Source organism: Balaenoptera ricei, chromosome 20, assembly GCF_028023285.1.
Source record: "Balaenoptera ricei isolate mBalRic1 chromosome 20, mBalRic1.hap2, whole genome shotgun sequence".
Taxonomy (NCBI): Eukaryota; Metazoa; Chordata; class Mammalia; order Artiodactyla; family Balaenopteridae; genus Balaenoptera; species Balaenoptera ricei.
The window spans coordinates 17856627-17883128 of record NC_082658.1 but is presented as its reverse complement, the minus strand read 5'-3'; the positions used below and the strand labels follow the sequence as shown (position 1 = coordinate 17883128).

The 26502-nt window shown below is 38.1% G+C and overlaps 1 protein-coding gene across 5 annotated transcripts in view; it reads left to right on the top strand.

The window, feature by feature from the left end:
• NPEPPS (aminopeptidase puromycin sensitive) overlaps window positions 1-26502 on the top strand; it is a 104099-nt gene that overhangs the window by 39050 nt on the left and 38547 nt on the right. For 3 of the 5 annotated variants that reach the window (XM_059908641.1, XM_059908639.1, XM_059908642.1), the window contains one exon: window positions 21146-21223. In XM_059908641.1, coding sequence (XP_059764624.1) covers window positions 21146-21223 — 78 coding nt within the window. Of the gene's footprint in view, window positions 1-10179; window positions 10216-21145; window positions 21224-26502 lie in introns of all 5 variants that reach the window. The other 2 variants (XM_059908640.1, XM_059908638.1) reach the window with 1 other exon arrangement.

The following is a 26502-nucleotide window of genomic DNA, read 5'->3' as shown; positions in this document are numbered from 1 at the left end:
CATGGGCTGTAGGCATGCAGGCTTCAGTAGTTGTGGCACGCGGACTCAGTAGTTGTGGCACTCAGGATCAGTAGTTGTGGCTTGCAGGCTCTAGAGTGCAGGCTCAGTAGTTGTGGCGCATGGGCTTAGTTGCTCCGCGGCATGTGGGATCTTCCCGGATGGGCTCGAACCCATGTCCCCTACATTGGCAGGCAGATTCTTAACCACTTCACAACCAGGGAAGTCCCTAGTCTGCTTTTAAGATTGTCCGTTGAAGGTGTTTTTCTTTGTGTTTTGTTTCATTTTTTGTTATTGTATATTTTTGTTCTATAATTTATTTTTCCAAGTGTACAGGTTGTTTTTGTGGTTTTTTTGGCAGGGGTAGCTTGTCATTCTCTGCCAGATTTTTCAAGCTTGGGCTTTTATCTTCCTTTTTTTTTTTTTTTTTAATAAATTTATTTATTTTATTTATTTATTTTTGGCTGCACTGGGTCTTTGTTGCTGCGTGTGGGCTTTCTCTAGTTGTGGCGAGCGGGGGCTACTCTTCGTTGCGGTGCGTGGGCTTCTCATTGCGGTGGCTTCTCTTGTTGCAGAGCACTGCCTCTAGGCACGTGGGCTTCAGTAGTTGTGGCACGTGGGCTCAGTAGTTGTGGCTCGCGGGCTCTAGAGCGCAGGCTCAGTAGTTGTGGCGCACGGGCTTAGTTGCTCCGTGGCATGTGGGATCTTCCTGGACCAGGGCTCGAACCCGTGTGCCCTGCATTGGCAGACGGATTCTTAACCACTGCACCACCAAGGAAGCCCCGCTTTTATCTTCTTGAACATAGTAAGAAAGTATATAAATATATCTGCTAATACCTGGGGACTCCTGTTTTATTGTCCATTGTTTTAACTGTTTTCATTTAATTTGTCTTGTCCTCTGATGTGCCAGGGTTTATTTGATTATTGTATGTTAAATTAGGAAAATTGTATTGTCAAAATAAGATGATATTTTCTTTGTCTAGGGAAGATTTTTGTTTACTTCATCTGGGGGTCACTAGTACTCAGTTATAATCTTTTTCCAATATCAGGGCTTCAGATTTTCTGAAGTCTTACTGCATTCCATGTGTGGACTAGTTTTCTTCTTAGTCACCTTTACTATGAGGTTATCGCCTTTTGAGGTTCAGGTCCAAAGGAGGAACTGGTTTGCCAGGACCCCTCCCCACCAGTCTTGATGGACCCTGAATTCCAACTTTTGTCCCAAGGGCCTACTAGACTCAGCCTCTAAGGCATGTCTACCAAATCAACAAATGACTCTAGAACAACAGTGACCTGGCATGGGATAGCTTCCTAATTTTGTAATCCTGTTTCTTCTTCATCTTGACTTCCTTATCTTTTTGCTTTTTGATGCTTCTAAGAAGAGGTTTTTTACCCCTATCTAACTTTTTTAGTTTTGAGGGAGTTGGGTAAGTGAGAGGGAGAATTTGTTTAAATTATATACTACACCATTACTTGAAATAAAGTTCCTAATTGTTTTATAGGTGAAGAAACTGAGATCCAGACAGGTTAAGTAATACTGTAAGACCACATAATCAGCGGCAGAACCAGGTCTACAATCTGTGTCTTTGTGTTACTCTAGTACTTGTACTAATGATAAGTCATTTTAACTAAATATACAAAAGTCATTTATTTAAAATAGGTATACTCTAGAAGGGATTTCTTTGTTCTCTTGGGCCTGATTTGTATTTGGTATATGGCTAATTCTCTTTAGACTTTTTAGATAGCCTAATGGGGTAGGATCATTACTATATTATATAAATCCATTTCAAAATATGGAACTGTGAATATAGTTACTGCTTGATCTGTAACTGTGCATACACCAGAATGGTTTCTAAAACCACAGAAACAATATGGTAGGTAGGTTGCCAAAAAACAAAATAAAACCTCATCACATGTTTAATCTAGTACTGAACTATACAGACATATGTGGGCTATATAGAATTATGTGGGCTAGGTTTCCTGTTACTTACATACAGCAGTAGCCTGGAGGAAATGACATTCTGAGTTCCAAATAGACAATATATAAAGGAACTTTTAAAGTACAGTTGAATTGAAGCTTCTAATATTGGGATTTTTAGAAGATTTTACATTTGTATCTCAATATAATACGAGAGCAGAATCCATTAGAGGCCTGTTTATATGACATAAGCAATGACAACTTTGGCTGACTTTCTGTATGTTTTTTCTTTTTTTTTAAATTAATTAATTTATTTTTGGCTGTGTTGGGTCTTCGTTTCTGTGCGAGGGCTTTCTCCAGTTGCGGCAAGCGGGGGCCACTCTTCATCGCGGTGCGTGGGCCTCTCACTATCGCAGCCTCTCTTGTTGCGGTGCACAGGCTCCAGACGCGCAGGCTCAGCAGTTGTGGCTCACGGGCCTAGCTGCTCCGCGGCATGTGGGATCTTCCCAGACCAGGGCTCGAACCCGTGTCCCCTGCATTAGCAGGCAGATTCTCAACCACTGCGCCACCAGGGAAGCCCCTGTATGTTTTTTCTATTTCAATCTTTTAAAAAATGTGGCCTCCTGAGTGTACCACCTTGTAGTTCTCTCTTTGTACTTCCTTTTCTGTGATTAAATTTCACCATGTTTAAACATAAGAGGGAGAAAAGTGTATCATGGCTCAACTAATGATTGCCTTTCAATCCAAGATTATCATGCTCAAATATTTTTAAAATAAATTTATTTATATATTTATTTTTGGCTGCATTGGGTCTTCGTTGCTGCGTGCAGGCTTTCTCTAGTTATGGCAAACGGGGGCTACTCTTCATTGTGGTGTGGGAGCTTCTTATTGTGGTGGCTTCTCCTGTTGCGGAGCACGGGCTCTAGGCGCATCGGCTTCAGTAGTTGTGGCATGTGGGCTCCGTAGTCGTGGTTCACGGGCTCTAGGGCGCAGGCTCAGTAGTTGTGGCGCATGGGCTTAGCTGCTCTGTGGCATGTGAGATCTTCCCAGACCAGGGCTTGAACCCGTGTACCCTGCATTGGCAGACGGATTCTTAACCATTGCACCACCAGGGAAGTCCCAATCATGCTCAAATATTAATATAAGAAGGCTTTTTTGATACAGAGAGAGGGAGGAAGAGAGTGTATATGTGTATGTAGAGGGCTAACATTAAAATGTTAAATGAAGTGAGGAAGAAGAGGTGTTGTTCTAAACTTAAAACTTATTGCTTCTTCCAATAAAAATTAATTTAAAAAATCTGATTGCTTCTGCTAAATTTTACTGGTGAAATAACAACTTTAGTTAATTGTAAACTCCTTCTTAATATAAATGTAGCATCTTCTGAAAAACTGTTCTGTACTTTGCTTATCTTGGAGCTTGTTATAAATCAGTACATAAAGAGCTTCTGGGGCTTCCCTGGTGGTGCAGTGGTTAAGAATCTGCCTGCCAATGCAGGGGACACGGGTTCGATCCCTGGTCTGGGAAGATCCCACATGTGGCAGAACAACTAAGCCCGTATGCCACAACTACTGAGCCTGTGCTCTAGAGCCCACATGCTACAACTACTGAAGCCCATGCACCGCAACTACTGAGCTCATGCACCGCAACTACTGAGCTCACGCACCACAACTACTGAAGTCCACGCGCTCTGGGGGCCTGCGTGCTGCAACTACTGAGCCTGCATGTTGCAACTACTGAAGCCTCCATGCCTGGAGCCCGTGCCCTGCAACAAGAGAAGCCACAGCAGTGAGAAGCCTGTTCACCGCAACGAAGAGTAGCCCCTGCTCGCCGCAACTAGAGAAAGCCTGCACGCAGCAATGAACACGCAACACAGCCAAAAAAAAAAAAGTGGCATATTAAAAAAAAAGAGCTTCCTCCTTTTTATGATTTTTTAAATTTATTTATTTATTTATTTATTTATTTATTTTTGGCTGTGTTGGGTCTTCATTGCTGCACGCGGGTTTCCTCTAGTTGTGGCGAGTGGGGGCTACTCTTCGTTGTAGTGCGCAGGCTTCTCACTGCGGTGGCTTCTCGTTGCAGAGCATAGGCTCTAGGCACACGGGCTTCAGTAGTTGTGGCACGTGGGCTCAGTAGTTGTGGCTCACGGGCTCTAGAGAGCAGGCTCAGTAGCTGTGGCGCACGGGCTTAGTTGCTCTGCGGCATGTGGGATCTTCCCGGACCAGGTATTGAACCTGTGTCCCCTGCACTGGCAGGCAGATTCTTAACCACTGCACTGCCAGGGAAGTCCCCTTTTTATAATTAAATGGAATGAATTTATCATAAATCATTAAGAATCTATGCTGCAATGAATAGTATTGTACATATCTCATATCATTTATCTAGGATAAATTCCTGGAAGTGGAATTGCTGGGTCCGAAGGTATTTATATTTGTGATTTTGATTGATATTGTCAAATTGCACTTTATAGAGATTGTATCAACATCTACCAGGTTGTTAGTCAGACACCCTGCTCAGCAGCATATCTTCTCAAATTTTTTGATCTTTGTTAATCTGATGGTAAAAAATGATTATTTTGCACTGCCTTTACTTTGCATTTCTTTATATTGTAAAATTAAAATCTTTTCATATATTTAAAAAGCCATTTGTATTTCACTTTTCTGTAATCTGTTCAAGTCATTGTCCATTTTACTTGGGTGCCGCCCTTTTTTACTGATTTAACTTTTTCCATAATATGGGTTGTAGTATTTTTTCCCCGATTTGTCATATGTCTTGATTTTTGCTTATGGTTATTTTTATAATGCCCAGGTGTTTTTGTATTTAGTGTATTTGTTTCTTTTATAACTTCTAGATCTTAAGACATTTAATTATTAAAACAAATTTAAAAATGTTAATTGAAGTAGAGTTGATTTGTAATATTATGTTAGCTTCAGGTGTACAGCATAATGATTCAGTATTTTTCAGATTATACTCCATTAAAAGTTATTACAAGATAATGGCTATAATTTCCTGCGCTATACAATATATCCTTGTTGCTTATCTATTTTATACATAGTAGTTTGTATCTGTTAATCTCATATGCCTGTCTTGCCCCTCCTACCTCTGTCTCCCCTTTGGTAACCACTAGTTTTCTATATCTGTGAGTCTGTTTCTGTTTTGCATATATATTCATTTGTATTATTTTTTAGATTCCATATATAAATGATTATCATACAGTATTTGTCTTTCTCAGCCTGTCATATTTCACTAAGCATAATCTCTAGGTCCATCGACATTGCTGCAAATCGCAGAATTTCATTCCTTTTTATGGCTAATTTTCCATTGTGTGTGTGTATATATATATGTGTGTGTGTGTGAGTGTGTGTGTGTGTGTGTGTGTGTGTGTGTGTGTGTGTATCAAACCCATGTCCCCTGAAGTGGAAGCATGGAGTCTTAACCACTGGATCTCCAGGGAAGTCCCTGGAGCACATCTTTATTTGTTCGTCTGTTGGTGGGCACTTGGGCTGCTTCCGTGTCTTGGCTGTTGTAAATAGTGCTACTGTGAACATTGGGGTGCGCATATCTTTTTGAATGAGTGTTTTTGTTTTTTCTGTATTCATACCCAGGAGTGGAATTGCTGGATCATATGGTAGTTCTATTTTTAGTTTTTTGAGGAACCTCCGTACTGTTCCATAGCGGCTGCACCAATTTACATTCCCACCAACAGTGTACAAGAGCTGCCTTTTCTCCACATCCTTGCCAACATATATTAGTTGTAGACCTTTTGGTGATAGCCATTCTGACATAGGTGTGAGGTGATAATCTCATTGTTGTTTTGATTTACGTTTCTCTAATAATTAGTGGTGTTGAGCATCTTTTCATGTGCTTAAGACATATTTAGAAAGGCTTTTGCCAGCCAGAGATTATTTTTTTAAATCAGTATTTTAGTAGTTCCTGTTTTTACATATAAATCTTTGTTCCATCTGGAATTTTCCTAATAGGTATAAGGTACGAATACAACTTAAAGTTTTGCTCCGACACCATTTATGGAATAGTCCATCTTTTTCCCCACATCCAGTTGCCACCTTTATCATATACTAAATTATATATGTATTTGATTCTTCTTCTTACTTTTTAAATATGCTCTGTATTCCTGAGTTTAGTTCCATACTTATTATAGTTACTGTAACTTTGTAATATGTTCTAATGTCTGGTAGAGCAAGCCCTCTTGTTACACTTTTTTTTTCTGAATTCATTTAGTTCCTCTTATTTATTTTTGCATATGGACATTGGAGTCAGATTGCATAATTATAAAATGAAAAAAATCCTGTTAGTATTTTTATTGGGATCATATGATATGTAACTTAAGAGAATTAACAATATTTAAGATATATCCCCAACTAAGAATATTATTTACCTTTCCATTGTTTGTCTTCTGTGTCTTTAAGTAGTGTTTAAAATTTTCTTCATAAAGATTTTACATATTTCTTATTAAATATATTCCTAGGTGTTTTATACTTTTTGTTGCTATTATGAATGGTGTCTTATCTTCCATTATATCTTCTAGTTATGAGATATACGAGGTTCTTGATCCCTCTATATTAATTTTGTATTATGCTACCTTACTAAATTTTCTTTTTATTTCTAATAGTTTCTCAGTTGACTCTTTTAGATTTTCCTGACGTATAGTCTTATCACTTGCAAGCATTGAACTTTTATCTATACCTATTTTATTAAGAGTTTCTATCAAGAGCGGCTACTGAACTTTTATTGTGTTTTCAGCATCTATGGAGTAAACAATTTTCGTCTTTTAAATCTGTTTTACTGAATTGGTTTAGTTGTGTTTAAAACACTATAAGAAATGTTTTGGGGTTAGGGTAGATGGTATCCATCTGTTTTTAGTATGACCCCCTCTCCTTAAAAATTATAAACTTTTTATTGTGAAAATTATCATTACCTCAGAAAAATGCATATAACAATTTTACAGCTTAGTGCTATAACCCTAAGAACCTCTCACATGTCCCCTTCTGATCACATCCTCTCCTTCCCCAAAGAGACTACCTTACTTTGACTTTTGAGGTAGGAATTTTCTTTTTCTTTTTAAAAATATTTATTTATTTATTTGGTTGCTCCGGGTCTTACTTGCAGCATGTGGGCTCCTTAGTTGCGGCAGGTGGGCTCCTTAGTTGTGGCACATGGGCTCCTTAGTTGTGGCATGCGAACTCTTAGTTGCGGCATGCATGTGGGATCTAGTTCCCTGACCAGGGATCAAACCTGCACCCCCTGCATTGGGAGTGCAGAGTCTTATCCGCTGCGCCACCAGGGAAGTCCTCAGTAATTTTCTTAATTTGCTTTATAGTGTGACAATGTAAGTGTGCATCCCTGAGCAATATAGCTTAATTTACCCTTTTTTTTTTGTATTTTATATAAATGGAATCACAGTAAATACTGTGTGGTTGCTTTCATTCAGTATTAAGTTTTAAAGATTTATCCATGTCATTTTGTGTAGCTGCAGTGCCCTGTATTCCATTATAGGAATATACTGAATGTATTTATCCATTCTCCCACTGGTGGACGTTGATGAACATCTGGACTGTTTCAGTTTGGGGCTACTGTGCACAGTGCTGCTGTGTACTTAATGTTCAGGCTGGTGCACATAAGCACACTTTTCCATAAAATATATGCCTAGGAGTGGTCTTGCTAGGTTATAGGGTATACATATCTTTAGGTTATAGCAGTTACACTACTTCCAGGAGTGGATACCATCTGTTCTGTGTCCTCATTAACACTTGATATTTTCAGACTTCTTGCTGTTAGCTAACTTGGTGGGTATCTGATGGAGGTTTTAATTTTTATTTCCTGATTTTAATGAGGTTGGTTACTTTTTATATGTATATTGGACATATTTATTTCCTCTATTGTGATGTATCTGTTAAAAGTTTTTTGCCCATTTTTCTACTGGGTTCTGTGTCTTTTTCTTAGAATTTAAAGGAATTCTTTTTATGTTCTGGTTATAAGTTCTCTGCCCCTCTTGTGTTACAAATGTCTTCTGCATCTTTACTTTCTTAATGGTGCCCCTTTTTTTTTTTTTACAAGTTACCTTGTTTTTGTTTGTTTTTTGTTTTTATTTATTTTTGGCTGTGTTGGGTCTTCGTTGCTGCACGCGGGCTTTCTCTAGTTGCGTCGAGTAGGGGCTTCTCTTTGTTGCGGTGTGTGGGCTTCTCATTGAGGTGGCTTCTCTTGTTGTGGAGCAGGGCTCTAGGCGCACAGACTTCAGTAGCTGTGGCACGCGGGCTCAGTAGTTGTGGCTCGTGGGCTCTAGAGCACAGGCTCAGTAGTTGTGGTGCACGGACCTAGCCGCTCTGTGGCATGTGGGATCTTCCCGGACCAGGGCTCGAACCAGTGTCCCCTGCACTGGCAGGCAGATTCTTAACCACTGCACCACCAGGGAAGTCCCTTAATGGTGCCTTTTAATGTACAGAAGTTCTTAATTCTCATTGGGTCAAAGTTATCATTGTTTTGCTTTATGATTATTGCTCTTTTGTCCTTAAAATTTTTTTCCCTATTTCCAACATCATGAAGATATCTTCCTATATTATCTTCTGAAAACTTTATTGTTTTGACTTTCACAATCTACTTCTTAGGTATGGTGTGAATCCAGATCCAGCTTGGCTTTTACCCCTTAATGGGAATTCTGTTGCCCCAGTACCATTTACTAGAACATGATCCTTTCCCCACTGCTATGCAGTGCTCCTTTTGATAGTTCACATGGTAGAAATGATACGTTTAGTATCTGTTGATTAAGTTTTTGGTCAACCTTCTATGAATTTAGTAGTACTTTAAAATAGATTTTATTTTTATGACTACTAGTATTATTTAAATTTGAAAAAATGTTAGACACTTCAGTATCTAGGTAATGTTTTATACTTACGTTGTTAATGCAAGAAAGAGATCAAAGAATCAGTGAGGCCCTACAGGAAGCCTGTGGTTCACAGGAAGGAAACTATTGTTTGTTTATTTATTCTTTATTTTTTATATTTATTGCTTTATGTAGCATAGTACAGATTGAATAAAAGATTAAGTTGAAGTACAGGATTGTAAGTGCATGTGGACATATTTAGAAATTTTCATTTAGGAGAAACTCTGTCCTAGATTTTTTTTTTTTTTAAATAAATTTATTTATTTAATTTTGTCTGCGTTGGGTCTTTGTAGCTGCTCGCGGGCTTTCTCTAGTTGCTGTGAGCGGGGGGGCTACCCTTCGTTGTGGTGCGCAGGCTTCTTATTGTGGTAGTTCTCTTGTTGCAGAGCATGGGCTCTAGGTGCGCGGGCAGCACGCGTGCTCTAGAGCGCAGGCTCAGTAGTTGTGGCACACGGGCTTAGTTGCTCCGTGGCATGTGGGATCTTCCCAGACCAGGGCTCGAACCCGTGTTCCCTGCGTTGGCAGGCGGACTCTTAACCACTGCACCACCAGGGAAGTCCCTGACCTAGATTTTTTTAATAAGGAGAGCAGGAGTTACCTTATAATTACTCATTGTGTTATTCATTGATAACACAAATTGGCTTTAACAGCAACAGTAGGTTCCCTTATAGCGGTGTAGGTGTTTACTAAATAAAAGGCATTGTATCCCTCTTGAGGCCTATTATGGCAGAAGAGAGAACCAGAATTAACATATTAAATGACAAAGTGGGAAAGGCCAGCTGAGAGGGGGGAAATTACAGTGAAGTAAAGCAGATTCTTGAAGGGGCCTGAGGATCCTGATATTCTTTGTGGAAGTAAGCAGGGTAATTTAAAGGAAAGGTATTGGACCAGATAGGATACCTGCACAAATATTGAACAAACTCTTTGTTCTAGAAGAACTCATGTGAGAGAGGTTCTCAAATTTTGTCAGAGACTAAGTGGTACAGTGATTAAGAGTGTCTGCCTTCTTTTGGTTATAGTTAGAGTGTTTTGCACTGGCTCATTGTACAAAGAACATGAGCCACTGCACCTTTTGTGTTTTCTAAAGATGAGTATGGGTTTTGAATTATGGTTGGCCAAAGTCCTAAAGACCTAGGCAAGAGTGCCTCCTTGTCAATAAGCCACACTTGGAAAACCCAGAATGAGAACACATTATTCATTAGATTTGTTTGATAAATGAGCTTCCTATAAAAATTTGACCAAGATCTCAAAAGGAATATCTTTAAAAAGATATTTTTAAACAATTAAAAATTTTTTCATAGTTAATATGTACACATGATGCCAAATTCAAAAGATATGCAGTACTAAGTAAGCCTGCTTTCCCCCTCTCCAGCCTTCCAGCTCTCCTGCCTGGAGACAAAGTTGTCAGGTTTGTATGTATCCTTCCTCAGATTGTTCTATGCATTTACAGACATATATGTGTATATCTGTTCATGTGTGTGTGTCTATATAGCTACGGATATCTATAGATATATGGATATGTGTGTGTCTATATTTCTATATATACATATGTAATGTGTGTGTGCTCATAAATGATAGCATACTGTGTTCTGAAATTTTTTTTACTTAAGTCAAAATTATATCTTAATTGGTTTTTAAAACGTGACATTTAAAATCCAATTTATAGGTCTATCTTGTTATGAACTTTGTAGGTATATATTGTCATGAGTAAACTTTTATAGTCAAAGTGAATATTGTTAGTAGTTTTGAGTATAAGATTTTTCTTGTTACGGTTTTATACATGCTATGGTTATATTCAAATTTTGCTTCTGCTTATTTGATTACTAAAATACATACTTAATACATGCATGCTTATTCCCAGATATGTGTGTTTATAGCCATAGATTTGAAAATGCCAATTACATTTAATTTTTTTCTGAAATGTAGCACTCCATGATAAGTAATTTCAGGGAGAGTCCTTATTTATACAGGTATAATGAATTAGTTGTAGTTGAATTAATAAAGAACTGTTAGATATATTATGATCTAGAAAAGAGTGTTTATTTTTTAATGGTCATAACCAGACACTATGCTAAGCACTTTGCGTAGAGTATATTATATAATCTTCAAATAACTAAGGAGTAGGTAATGATTTTAATTTTACAAATATGACACTGAAGGCTCAGAGAGTTGAATAACCATATATGCCTGATTATAAGATTCCTACTGTCCCACTTAAAATATTTTTTAAAAAAGTTTTTTAATCAAGGTTAAGTTTGGTTAAGTTTAATTTTATTGTTTATACATGATGTAGGAAAGTGTCTACTTATAATGCTCAGTTTACATAGATACATTTTAAATTATAAAAATGTTAATATCAACTGTTATTGATACATTAGTATTAAATTAATATGAACATTAATTTAGAAATATTACCTTTTCTTCTCTACTTCAATGAAGCATATTTATTCAGACTTTTCATATGTGTTTTAGTATTAATGGCTTTCCACATTTTGAACAATCTAATTGTTCCAGAGCAAATATTATCTTCTAAGGTATTTGAGATAGATCCCTTTTTGAATCACTGTATTATGTTTTAATTGGAAAATTTCTCTCTAGCCATAAATCCCCATTCATGTAACATTAGTAAAGGTGTTTTTTTTTTAAATATTTATTTATTTATTTGGTTGCACTGGCTCTTAGTTGCGGCAGGCAGGCTCCTTACTTGTGGCATGCATGTGGGATCTAGTTCCCTGACCAGGGATCAAACCCAGGCCCCCGGCATTGGGAGCATGGAGTCTTATCCACCTGTGCCAACTTATTCCCTGCACCACCAGGGAAGTCCCAGGGTTTTTTTATTAATGTATTTTATATGGATAGTATTGATGATCTTTATGATGTAATCACTTAGGCTGTTGCTTTTTATTTTATTTTTATTTTTTTAATTTTTATTTTATTTTTTAATTTTTTTATAAATTTATTTATTTATTTATTATTTATTTTTGGCTGTGTTGGGTCTTCATTTCTGTGCGCAGGCTTTCTCTAGTGCGGCGAGCGGGGGCTACTCTTCATCGCGGTGCGCGGGCTTCTCATTGTCGTGGCTTCTCCTGTTGTGGAGCACAGGCTCTACACGCGCAGGCTCAGTAGTTGTGGCTCACGGGCCTAGTTGCTCCGCGGCATGTGGGATCTTCCCAGACCAGGGCTCGAACCCGTGTCCTCTGCATTGGCAGGCAGACTCCCAACCACTGCGCCACCAGGGAAGCCCTGTTGCTTTTTAAAGTGATCTATTTGTGCTGCTAATATTTACTAAACCTACTATGTGCTAGAAACCGTTCTAGCATTGGAGGTAGAGTGGTGGACAAAACCAAGAATCAACATTCCAGATACAAGTATTCAATCTGGAAAGAAAGACAATAGCAAATATGTGGTGTAAAGTAGTGATTAGTACTCAAAAATCACAGTAAGAGGATATAGAATGAAGATTGTTGTTTAAGGTGATAGAACAGATTTCTAAAGAAGTGATTTGAGCAGAGACCTGAATGACATAAGATGTGTAGGTAACTGGATAAAGAATTTTCCATGAAGTTGCAGAAACTCTGAGGTTGGAGAATGCTTGCAGTCTTTGAGGAACAACAGTGAGGCACCAGCCTTACTGAGTTCTAGTAATTGCTCCGTATCTTCAATGACATTTTGTTATATGTTTCATGTGTACAACATTATATTTCTACTTCTGTATACCATACAGTGTGCTCACCACCAAAAATTTCTTTTCTATTCATCACTATACAGTTGATCTCCTTTACCCATTTTGCCCTCTCCTGGGCACCCTCCACCCCCAGTAACCACTACTGTGTTCTCTGTATCTGCATGTTTGTTTTTGTTTGATTTAGTTTGTTCATTTATTTTGCTTTTTTAAAATTAGTTTTGTTTTATATTCCACATATCAGTGATATCATATGGTATTTGTCTTTCTCTATCTGACTTATTTTACTTAGCATAATAACCTCAAGGTCCATCCGTGTTGTGGCACATGGCAAGATTTCATCTTTTTATGGCTGAGTAATATTCCATTGTGTATACATCCCACATCTTTATCCATTTATCTGTTGATGGGTGCTTAGGTTGTTTCCATATCTTGGCTATTGTAAATGAGGTTGTGATGAACATAGAGGTGCATATATCTTTTTGAATTAGTGTTTTCATATTCTTTGGATAAATACCCAGAAGTGGGATAGCTGGATCATATGGTAATTCTATCCATTCATTCATTCATTCATTCATTCATTTATTTATGACTGTGTTGGGTCTTCATTGCTGCACACGGACTTTCTCTAGTTGTGGTGAGTGGGGGCTACTCTTTGTTGCGGTGCGTGGGCTTCTCATTGCAGTGGCTTCTCTTGTTGCAGAGCTCAGTAGTTGTGGCACTCGGGCTCAGTAGTTGTGGCACACAGGCTTAGTTGCTCCGCGGCATGTGGGATCTTCCCGGACCAGGGCTCAAACCCGTGTCCCCTGCATTGGCAGACGGATTCTTAAACCACTACGCCACCAGGGAAGTCCCGGTAATTCTATTCTTAAATTTTTGAGGAATCTCCATACTGTCTTCCATAGTGGCTACACCAGTTTACATTCCCACCAACAGTGTATGAGAGTTCCCTTTTGCCCAGATCCTTGCCAACACTTGTTATTTCTTGTCTTTTTGATAATAGCCAGTCTAACAGGCATGAGGGGATATCTCATTGTGGTTTTGATTTGCATTTCCCTAAAAATTAGTGATGTTGAACATCTTTTCATGTGCCTGTTGGCCATTTATATGTCTTCTTTGGAAAAAATGTCTATTTAGCTCCTCTGTCCATTTTAAAATCAGGGTTTTTTTTGTTGTTGGTTGTATGTGTTGTTTATATATTTTGGAGATTAACCCCTTTTCAGATACATCATTTGCAAATATCTTCTCCCATTTGGTAGGTTGTCTTTTTGTTTTATTGATGGTTTCCTTTGCTGTGCAGAAGCCTTTTAGTTTGATGTAATCCCATTTGTTTACTTTTGCTTTTGTTTCCCTTGCCTGAGGAAGCATATCTAGAAAGACATTGTATTGGTAAGACCAGTGTCGAAGATTCTGCCCGTGTTTTGGGTTGTCTGTCTTTTTATTGAGTTGTAGAAGTTTTTATGTATATTCTGGATACAAGTGTTTTGTCATATATACAAAGTAAAATATTTTCTCCTGGTCTGTGGTTTGCCTGTGCATTTTCTTAATAGTGTCTTTTGATAATTACAAGTTAAAAAAATTTTTTTTACATATATATATTCTTTTTCATATTCTTTCCCATTATGGTTTATCACAGGATATTGAATATAGTTCCCTGTGCTGTACAGTAGGATATTAATGAAATTTGATCTATCAATTTTTTTCTTTTATGGTGAGTGCTTTTTTTGGTCCTCTCCAAGAAATAATTGCCCATCTTAAGCAGACTTAGCTTTTCATTCTGAACATTTGGGACTCCATTAGAGGCTTAGATCTCACTGATTACTCTAGCTGCTGTGTGAAGACAAGATTATAAGGCAGCAAAAGTGGAAACAGACCAGTTAACAATTTATTGACCGGAGACATATCAATACGTCTTTTGTTAGCCGATACAATTAACATCACCATGAGATGTTGTTAGAGCTTAAAATTGGTCAAGGGTTCATTATACAACTTATGATTGTCGTTATCATTCACATTTTGCTCCATTAGGTTTTTGTTCCAACCTTGTGTTTATTATAAACGCAAGTTTATTATCGTAAAATTTTCGAAAATGATGCATTGTGAAATTTTGAGTGAAGAAGAATATTTCAGTGAATTTTATCCAGATGCTTTCTCTGATTGTCTGAGCGATGTATATACTAGTCTCTCAGAAGATGATAGTTCTTCAGAACATAGTTCTGATTCAGGCGAATGTGAATATTAGACCAACAAAAAGACAAAAAACCTTAGTGATTGATTCTGATATGGGAAGTGAAAATGAAACCCATGGTGCTGGAGAATGATCCTTTTCTTCTGCAGAAGAGTGGGTTGAAGACAACATTTCACAAAAATTAGAAGACTTTACAGGTGTGTCAGGTGTAACTTTTTAAAAAAAATTAATTAATTAATTTATTTATTTATTTATATTTTTGGCTGCGTTGGGTCTTTGTTGCTGTGTGCGGGCTTTCTCTGGTTGCAGCGAGTGGGGGCTATGCTTCATTGCTGTGTGCGGGCGTCTCATTGCAGTGGCTTCTCTTGTTGCGGAGCATGGGCTATAGGCGTGCGGGCTTCAGTAGTTGTGGCACGTGGGCTCAGTAGTTACACGAGCTGTAGAGCGCAGGCTCAGTAGTTGTGGCACACGGGCTTAGTTGCTCCGCGGCATGTGGGACCTTCCTGGGCCAGGGCTCGAACCCGTGTTCCCTGCATTGGCAGGCGGATTCTTAACCACTGCGCCACCAGGAAAGCCCAGGTTTAACTATTGAATGTAATAACCTGCAAAATGTTAGTGAAATAACAATTTTTGGTAACGACTTTTTTGAGTTGGTCACTTGTCAAACAAACTTGTATCACCAACAGAATGAAAAATCATATAAAAAGTATGATGGGGCTTTAAAAAGTTCTGATGTAACCAATAGTGACATGAAGAAGTTTCTTGGATTAATAACTTTGATGGGACAAGTAAGAAAGTCACACTGGAAAGAACATTGGTCGACTGATACCTTACTTGAAACACCTATCTTTCCAAAGATTATGACGAGAAGAAGGTTCCAACAAATAATGACATTTCTTCACTTTAATGATAACTCAGGAACTCCACTTCCTACAGACAGAATTTCAAAAGTTAAACCTCTTTTGGATTATTTTCTACCAAAAATTTTTAATAAATTTTTAAAATATTTATTTATTTATCTATTTATTTATTTATTTATCTATCTATTATCTATTTATGCGGGCTGCGCCGGGTCTTAGTTGCGGCATGCAAACTCTCGGTTGCAGCATGCATGTGGGATTTAGTTCCCTGATCAGGGATCAAACCTGGGCCCCCTGGATTTGGAGCGTAGAGTCTTACCCAGTGGACCACCAGTGAAGTCCCTCTACCAAAATTTCAATCAATCTATATAACCAAACAAGAGCTGTCACTTGTGGAGGCAGTGATAAAGTAGAGAGGATGACTCAGATTCAAAACCTGTAATCCCAGAAAACTTACAAAATATGGAATTTTGGTCAGGATGGTTGGTGAAAGTGAAACTGGATATATATGCAGCCTTGAGATTTACATGGATGAAGGAAAGAAACTACAAGAAACAGTATTATTGGTCCTACAACGTTATCTTGGTTCGTGGCACCATATTTACCAAGACAGTTATTACAACAGTGTGTCCACATCTGAAATATTGTTGAAAATAAAACCAGAGTTTGTGGGACTATAAGAGAGAATCGTGGTCTACCAAACCAATTAAAGGAGAAATCTAAATATCTGCAGAGGGGAGAAATGACATTCTTACGGAAGGGAGAAGTGACTCTTCTTATATGGAAAGACAAGAGGCTGGTCCACATGGTGACAACTATTCATGACACATCCATAGCCTCTCCATAGCATGGATCCATAACATCTACAGGAAGGAAGACAGGAGGACTGGCCGTCAGATAACTAAGCCCACTTATATATTAGAGCAGCTGTCCCCAACCTTTTTAGCAACAGGGACTGGTTTTGTGGAAGACAGTTTTTCCACGGATGGCGGGGGGATGGTTTAGGTGGTAATGCGAGCGATGGGGAGCGGCAGATGAAGCTTTGCTCGCTCTCCCGCCGCTCACCTACTGCTGTGCGGCCCGGTTCCTGACAGGCCACGGACGACTACCGGTCCGTGGCCTGGGGGTTGGGCACCCCTGTATTAGAGTATAATAAATATATGAAAGGAGTTGATCAGTCTGATCAATATCTGGCAAACTTCAGTATCTTCCAGAAAACTTGAAAATGGTATAAGAAAGTAAGTTTCTATTTGAGTAGTTGAGGTTTATTCAATGCATTTAAAATTTTACTGTAACCTTAATGCACAGAATAAAATGACTTACAAGCAATTTTTCTTAGCAGTAGCTAGAGAATGGGTAACTGACCATTCTGGTAAGTGTAGTGGTAGTCCCGAACCTGGTCCTTCTTGTGGCGGTTCGCAAAGATCCACCTTGTCGACTCTCAGGTAAAATAAAATAATATATGCTAGAGGAAATAATATACACAGGACTAAAAAAAAAATGCTGCCAGAAAGCGTAGAGTCTGCTCTTCCAGGGGAAAGCATAGTGAAACACAGTATATTTGTAATAGATGTTCTGTTCCCCTGCACAGAGGTGCCTGCTGTACTGCGTATCACACTCTAACAAAATATTAGAATGCTTTAGTAAGACATGTACAAAGTTTCAAATAAGTACATTACGTGCAAAAAAAGTTGTTGATATTTACTCAAACTTGGGTGTTTCAATATTCCCTTATGTAACAAATTGCAGGCCACAGTTTCTGCAAAAATCCCCTGGTCAACAATGTTAAGAGGCTATTGTAGTGGTCTAGGAGAGAAAATAATGGTACTTTGGACTGGGCTGTAGTGGTGGAGACATTGAAAAGTCTGGGATTAAGGGTGTTGAATTTGCTTGTTGGATGTATGGTGTAAGAGACAGGCAGACATGGAGGGGAGGCAGTTAGGATCATTTCGTATTTTTGACTTGAGCCACTGGATAAATGGTGGTGTCATATACAGAATATACAAAACTACAATTGACCGAGGTTATTTCAAACTCTAATGTACATTTGCCAAGTAGTATGTTGTCCAATATAAAGTAATTGGAAGAGTATCCCGTAATACAACAGACTTTTAAAGAATTCAAATATATGGCTACTCCCTTTTTACTAAAAGAATTTTGGCGGAAATTTTGCTCTTTTTTTGGTACACATGTATAGTTGATATGTACATTTGGAAGCATATTTTGTAGAATGTAATCTAACAATACAGTACTTGATTATTTAAATTTAAAAACTGCTATTCTTTTGTTTTTCTAGCTTCATTTCTTACCATTTTGAAGCTTTTTTGTGCATCTATAAAAACAAGTTAGCTTTAGTAAACTTTTATGGAGATGGTCTTTGATCATAGTACCTCAGAGGTATCATAATGCTACTTCATATATTAGTTAGAAAGGTACATTCTTAAGCCTTGAAGTGCTTCTTAGCTTCCCTGTAGGCAAAGTAAGATTCTATTCTTGGGGATCAAGTTAGAGCAAATCTCAGATTTTTGCCAGCAAAAGTCATTGTTTCAGTAGAGATTTCATTAATATTATATATATATACCAAGTCTTGAGTTTCTGTTCAAATTTAGGAGCTAGCTTATGATAGCAGAAAGAATTTTGGCAACAGGAATAGGAAGGGAACTGAGTTCTAGTCCAGCTCTGTGACCTTAGGTGAATCATTAACTTTATATGCCTCATTTTCATCTGTAAAATGAGGAATAATTGATTAAAGTTCTTTTAAAAACTGAAGTTATAGTTTCTTATTGGTTTTGTAAAGATTTTGGCTTTATAAAGACATGTTTGAACCATTGTATTAGAAACATTGGAGGGATTTCCCTTGTGGTCCAGTGGGTAAGACTCCATGCTCTCAGTGCAGGGGGCCCGGGTTCGATCCCTGGTCAGGGAACTAGATCCTGCATGCCACAACTAAGACCCAGCGCAACCTAAATAAATAAATAAATATTAAAAAAAAAAAAAAGAAACATTGGAAATTTAATCTTTGCGTGACTCATTTGAAAAAAAAAAAGTGAATTGTGGGCATCTTGCCTGGTTCATGGAATGTTATTAAATTTGAATCACGGGGGCTTCCCTGGTGGCGCAGTGGTTGAGAGTCTGCCTGCCAATGCAGGGGACGTGGGTTCGAGCCCTGGTCTGGGAGGATCCCACATGCCGCAGAGCAACTAGGCCCGTGAGCCACAACTACTGAGCCTGCACGTCTGGAGCCTGCGCTCCGCAACAAGAGAGGCCGCGATAGTGAGAGGCCCGCGCACCGCGATGAAGAGTGGCCCCGGCTTACCACAACTGGAGAAAGCCCTCGCACAGAAACGAAGACCCAACACAGCCATAAATAAGTAAAAATAAATAAATTAAAACCTTGTGTGTGTGTTATACTAAAAAAAAAAAAAAAAATTTGAATCACTGTTACCCATATCAAACTTAAGCCTGTGACTGGTAAGGCTACCTCTCTTTTAATAATAGCTTATTGAGATATAATTCACACACCATACAGTTCAATTCAGTGGTTTTTAATATATTCACAGAGTTATGCAACCATCGTCAGAATCAATTAGAGCATTTTCTTCCCCTTTTTTTAAAAAAAATTTATTTATTTATTTGGCTGCGTCGGGTCTTAATTGCGGCATGTGGGCTCTTCATTGCGGCATGCGGGCTTCTCTCTAGTTGCGGCACGAGGGCTTCTCTCTAGTTGTGGTGTGCAGGCTCCAGAGTGCGTGTGCTCTGTAGTTGTGGCACGTGGGCTCTGTATTTTGTGGCATGCAGGCTCTCTAGTTGAGGTGCACTGGCTCAGCAGTTGCAGCGCATGGGCTTAGTTGCCCCGCGGCATGTGGGATCTTAGTTCCCGACCAGGGATTGAACCTGCGTCCCTGCATTGGAAGGCGGATTCTCAACCACTGGACCACCAGGATAGACCCTTAGAACATTTTCATCATCCCAAAAGGAAAGTACCCATGAGCAGTCACTTCGCATTTCTGCATGAGCTTCCAGCCCTAGGCAACGGCTAGTCTACTTTCTGTCTCTATCGATTTGCCTATTCTGGACATTTCATATAAACCTGTGGCCTTTTGTGTCTGGTTTCTTTCACTCAGCATAATATTTTCAAGGCATATCCATATTGTAGCATATATCAGCACTTCGTTTCTTTTTGTTGTAGCATAATATTCCATTGTATATCACATTTTATCTGTCCATCAATTGTTGGACATTTGGGTTGTTCCTACTTTTTGGCTACTAAGATCATTTGTGTATAAATTTTTGTATGGACATATGTATTCATTTCTCTTGGATATAATCTAAGAGTGGGATTTCTGGGTTATATGGTAACTCTGTATTTAATCTTTTGAGGAACTGCCAGACTGTTTCCCATAGCATTTGTTTTTGTTTGTTTGTTTTTTTGGCTGCGCTGGGTCTTTGTCACTGCGTGTGGGCTTTCTCTAGTTGCAGCGAGTGGGGGCTACTCTTTGTTGCAGTGTGCGGACTTCTCCTTGCGGTGGCTTCTCTTGTTGTGGAGCACGGGCTCTAGGTCCACGGGCTCAGTAGTTGTGGCTCACGGGCTTAGTTGCTCCATGGCATGTGGGATCTTCCCGGACCAGGGATCAAACCCGTGTCCCCTGCATTGACAGGTGGATTCTTAACCACTACGCTAGCAGGGAAGTCCCTCTCATAGCATTTGGAAACATTTTTGCATTCCTATCAGCAATGTATGAGGGTTCCAAATTCTCTACATCCTCCCTTAAACCTTATTATTGTCTATCTTTTTGGTTAGAGTCATCCTAGTGGGTGTTAAGTGGTATCTCATTGTGGTTTTGATTTGCATTTCCCTGATGGTTAAAGATGTTGAACATCTTTTCAAGTGCTTATTAAGGCTACCTCTTTGGGCAGTTTTTCTTTTGGAATGGGGATATGATGTGGTTGGGAGTTGATCTACTTAGCTCTTTTCCTAAAGTGTCAACTAAGCATTCTGAAGTATCAGTTAAACAAGCAGACTCTTCTCACTCCTGGTAGGGAATAAATCAAAGTCTTAATTTAATCCACACACCTGTTTTCACCTTCTTTATTTCTGTAAAATGTAACAACAAAGAATTTCACTGGAAATATGATTTATATCTTGTTGGAATTGTTACCTATGTTTGGGTGGGGGACAGAACTTTCACTGATATATCTTTAACACCGAGATCTTAGCAATCTGCTCAGTATTTCAAATGTTCATGAGTAAGACTGCAACATATAAAGCAGTATCATAGTCACACAAAGATGAGAATGAAACGTGTCTGGGAATCCGGTAGTAAACCTTTTCATATTTATAGCAGCCCTATTTCCCTTATATCATAAAAGTTTTGTGAATTAATATAGGATGTGTAATTGTTTCTAAGGAGCATATTTAACTTAGGTTACATAGCCTAAAACAGGTTACTTTGAAATGATACTCTTGTTAATAGGAACTTAATTTATTAAATTAAGAATATTTAGTTTTAGTAGAGATTTTGCTCTTGAAAATGTTAATTGCTGCCGTCTGGATTTGGTCTTATCAGTCCAGTCAGATTTGTGAAGTAATTTTTTTTTTCCATTCCAGAAATACATGCTACAGGATTTAACTATCAGAATGAAGATGAAAAAGTCACCTTGTCTTTTCCTAGTACTCTCCAACCAGGTAGGAGAAATGGCTTTCGTAAAATCCTGTTATGAATAGTGACATCTTCCAGAAAAATTTATCGTATGCCCTTTTTTTTTTAACTCATTGTTTTAAGGAGATTAAGTATTAAGACAGAGCTTTAGACAGAGTCAGGTGCACTTCAACTTTTGGGCCACCAGAAAAAATAAAAAACATAGAACATAATGCATTGTTTTCACCTTTTCAGTTTTTTAAAAATATATCTACCTAGCTCCATCTTCTACTAATTGAATCCAAATCTCTGAGATGAATGTCCCACAGATGATTCTGAGATACAACCAGAGATTAGAGAGCTATTATGCTAGTGAGGGCATGGATGGAAAGATTCGTTGATATGTTACTATATGTGCTATATAAAAGCACAAAGAGGGCTTCCCCGGTGGCGCAGTGGTTGAGAATCTGCCTGCTAATGCAGGGGACACAGGTTCGAGCCCTGGTCTGGGAAGATCCCACATGCCGCGGAGCGACTGGGCCCGTGAGCCACAACTACTGAGCCTGCGCGTCTGGAGCCTGTGCTCCGCAGCAAGGGAGGCCGCGATAGTGAGAGGCCCACGCACCGCGATGAAGAGTGGCCCCCGCTTGCCGCAACTGGAGAAAGCTCTCGCACAGAAACGAAGACCCAGCACAGCCATAAATAAAAAAAAAAAAAAAAAAAAAAAAAAGCACAAAGAAACTAGACGTTCTGAGCTTAATATAATGGAAGAAATTATATACAAATCAATTGGTAAAGCACTAAGACTTTGATTAGTGAGCAAATGAAAAGCCACAGATAATTTGTATGAAAGAAAATGCAAATAAATAATAAAATATGTGAAAAGATATTTGCCCTCCTAGTAATGAGAAATATTAAAACAACAGCTACTGATATATCAGTTTTTGCCTGTCATATAAGCTGAAGTAAAAAAATGATTCTCAATGATGTGACTGCCTCATATTACTGGTAAGAATGTAAATCCATGTAATTTATTTGGAAAGCGGTCTGGCAGTATGTATATTAAGAGCCTAAACATGTTCATGTCTTTGACCCAGCAATTCTGGTAATAGGAATATATCCTAAAGAAAAGTCATAAATACAGGAGATACTTTATGCCTAGAAATGTCTATTGAGACGTTACCTAAGGTAGTAAAAAATAAGAATTAATACATTTGTCCAACACTAAGGGAATGATTAAGCTAATTATGACATATATGTATGGTGGAATATATATAGCAATTAAAAGTGAGGTTTGTGAATTCTTAACACTGTAAAGTACTTATTATAATATAAAATTGAAAAGCAGAATACAAAATTACATATACAAGGTGATGAATCAGATCTCTAAAATGGTACAAATGAAATTATATGTCTGGTTGTTGACATAATTGATGATTTTTATTCTTAGTCATACCTTTCTCTGGTTTCCATAATTTTTATATTGAGAATATATTCCCTTAATATAAAAGTATTTTAAGGGCTTCCCTGGTGGCGCAGTGGTTGAGAATCTGCCTGCCAATGCAGGGGACACAGGTTCGAGCCCTGGTCTGGGAAGATCCCACATGCCACAGAGCAACTGGGCCCGTGAGCCACAATTACTGAGCCTGCGCGTCTGGAGCCTGTGCTCCGCAACAAGAGAGGCCGCGACAGTGAGAGGCCAGCGCACCGCGATGAAGAGTGGCCCCCGCTTGCCACAACTAGAGAGAGCCCTCGCACAGAAATGAAGACCCAACACACCCATAAATAAATAAATTAAAAAAAAAAAAAGTGTCTTCTCTTGGGGAGACCATTTGTATAAAAAAAAAAAAAAAAAAGTATTTTAAGAAAAATTTTAAATTGGAGAAATTTTGTCTTTTATTTTGATACTCTTAAAAGACCTTTCATTTTGTCTTTTTCTAACTAAGATTATTTTTGTGTGAAATTATTATAAAAACAAATGCTTGCCATGAACATGTATTAAAAGATACTGAAGAATATAACCTGAAAATTGAGATTCCCTCTCTTTGACCCCTTCTACTTCCAGTGTCTACTAATCCTTCCAGAAATATTCTATTTCTTTCTAGAAATATTCCAGAAGTGTATGTGTACATTTTAACCCACAGATGGGATCACAAATGTCAGTGGCTTGCAACAAATATTTCTTGTTTACACATGGCCCTGAGGACTGCTGATCATCTGCAGCCATATTGCCAACTTTACTGAGCACCACTAAGCTCACAAGTCTGCTCATTCCAGGCTCTGTAGTGAGTAGCTACTATCTGCAACATGCTGTTCTCTCACATGGCAGAAGGCAGAAGCTCAGGGATGGGGACAGGGCCAAACCACAAAGACACATTTAAAGCTTCTGCGTGGATGGTGATGTCCATTCACATTTCATTGGCCAAAGCAAATAGCATGGCCAAGCCCAAAGTCACAACAATTACCAGACATTTGATAAAACTTCTAATATGAAACATAAAGCAAAAAGCAAAACAATAAGTATAAGAGAAATATAGGAACTTGGAAGAAGCAAAGACAAATGAAAAGAAAGCCTCAAAAAACCCAAACAGATTAATATCCTTAGAAGTATTATTAATATTACATTCATTAAATAAGGACAGTATGGAATAGAGTAAGAAAACTTTTGGAAATTTTAATACACTAGAAGTAAAAAACCAAAAGAAGTTGTAGAAGATGAAATAGAGGCATCTTCCAATTAGGAAAATTGGAGGACCAATCTAGCAGGACTGGGCATCCATCTAGTGAAAGAGAGGACAGAGAAGATGGTTAGGGGAAATGATGAAAGACACAAAACGTGAACATTTCTCTGAACGGATGGGGCAGGAGCCTTAGGTTTGAAAAAAATACACTACTGAGAGGGACTGACTCAAATGTAAAAAGTGCCACATCAAAGGAAATTTTAGAACTTTCAGGGGTAAAGTGAGACTCTCAAAGAGTTTCTACCCGAGGTGAGGGACTTGGGAGGAAGGAAGGAAGACTGACAGATTACCTTCAAAGTTCAGGAATCAGAATAGCAGTAGGTTTACCATCAGGAACAGTGGAAACTAGACTCTAGTATGGCCGTTCCTTCAAAATTATGAGTGAATCTGATTTTCAATCTAGAATTCTGTGCTTAGCCAAACTGTGAAGTTAAAGAGAATAAAATATTTGCAGATTTGGAAGGTTACAGAAAATTTAATTCTTTGTAAAAGATGTAGGAGTGGAGATGTAGTTTAGCTACACTTCACTTTTTACTGTTTTTTTAAAAAATGTATTTATTTTTATTATTTATTTTATTTTTGGCTGTGTTGGGTCTTCGTTGCTGCACGCGGGCTTTCTCTAGTTGCGGCGAGCGAGGGCTACTCTTCGTTGCGGTGCGCGGGCTTCTCATTGCGGTGGCTTCTCTTGTTGCGGAGCATGGGCTCTAGATGTGTGGGCTTCAGTGGTTGTGGCTCGTGGGCTCTAGAGCACAGTCTCAGTAGTTGTGGTGCACGGACTTAGTTGCTCCGCAACATGTGGGATCCTCCCAGACCAGGGCTCAAACCCGTGTCCCCTGCATTGGCAGGTGGATTTGTAGCCACTGCACCACCAGGGAAGCCCCACTTCACTTTTTATAGTAAGAAGAAAAGAGTGTGTAAAATTGTAAAATGAAAAAATAGCTAAATAAGCAAGGTATTTAGAAATCACAGAGTTGCTACTGAGGCAAGTGTAGGGAGTAAGTGGCATTGGGCAGGTGCCTGCAGCTTATATATGTAAGCCTGTAGAACTATATGAGGTTTTAAACTATGAAATATTATTTTGATAGAAATAACATGAACTTTTAAAAAAATTAAAATCTGTATCATTACAGACTATATTCTATGTTCACACTGTGAAAAGATAAAAAAGTTAGTTGCAAAAGAGAAACAAAAAAATTCCTTCTTTGGAAAAATGATACCTCTGAAAATTAATGAGTCAAAGAATATTTGTTAGGGAAATTAGAAAATATTTAGAACTGAATAATGAAATTACTACTTACAAAGCATGTGGGATGCAGGTAAAACATTCTCAGAGAGTATATTTAGCTAAGAAGGAAGACTGAAAATTAATTAGCTAAGTAAGCATCAAGAGCAAAATTAGACAAAAAGAATAGGTAGCTTGAAGAAAGTAGAAGAGATAAAGATTTAAGAGCAGGAATTAATGAAATAAAAATGACTTAGTAGCTATTGACCTTGGGCAAGTTATTTAAGTTAAATAAACTCAGGCGGAGTCTGAATTTGAACACCAGCAGTTTAACTAAAAACTTTGCACTTCTAACCACCACATTATGCTCTTTTTATTTTTTAAATTAAATATTAAAAAATGTAATACATGGACATGGTTTGAAATTCAAATAATATATAGTGATAATTTGTTTGTCATTCTATCCTGTCTTCCTCTCTCAGCTCCACTTCTCAGAAGTGATAAGTTTCCTATGTATCCTTTCAAAACTGTTCCGTGCTTTTATAAGCATTTATGTATGTACCATTTAAGAATACAGAAGTTAGCATGTCATACATATTCTGTACCCTTCTTCTTTTCCCCTTATATATATGAGTTCATTTATTATCAGTATATAAGAGCTGCATCATTCTTGATAAGGACTGTTTACAGTAGACATGGTAAATTAAGTCATTTCTAATAAAAGCAGGAACAAGTCAGTGAAGGTTATGACCATTAGTATACTATCATTTGACAGAGTTTTGGAGATTTTTAGCTAATATAATGATATACATAAGTAATTGATACGAATATTAGAATTAAAAAATCTTATTTGCAGATGTGACTATATTAAATTATTGAATATCTATAAATATCTGTTCAAAAAAATCACTGGCTTTCACATTTTCCCAAGATTCTCTGGGTCAAAGTTACCCAGTCATTCTTTGCTTTAAGAATAAAGTCCTTATTTTTTCAAATTTTAAGTGATCTCTCTTCTGGTAATGGAGTAAATATTGAACATATATCAGGAGGATATTAGTAACCTTTGTGTTTAACCTCTTCAAACTTAACAGTCATGCCAAATATTATATAGCTAAGTAAAATATCTTCTTTTCTGAAATTGGCACCATTCTAGAATAGTGGTCAACTTACCATGATCATTGTAAGGCCTAACAACCTCAGAATCGATGGTTAAGGATCCTGTAGAGTGACGTTCATTTGGAGAAACACTAGAAGATGTTAACATTTTGAAGAGTGGAAAACAGGATCATAAGAAATGGTGACAGAAAGGCAGAGGCCTTTATTTTCTCTTTATATAGAGTAATCTGTCTTAAATTTCATAGTG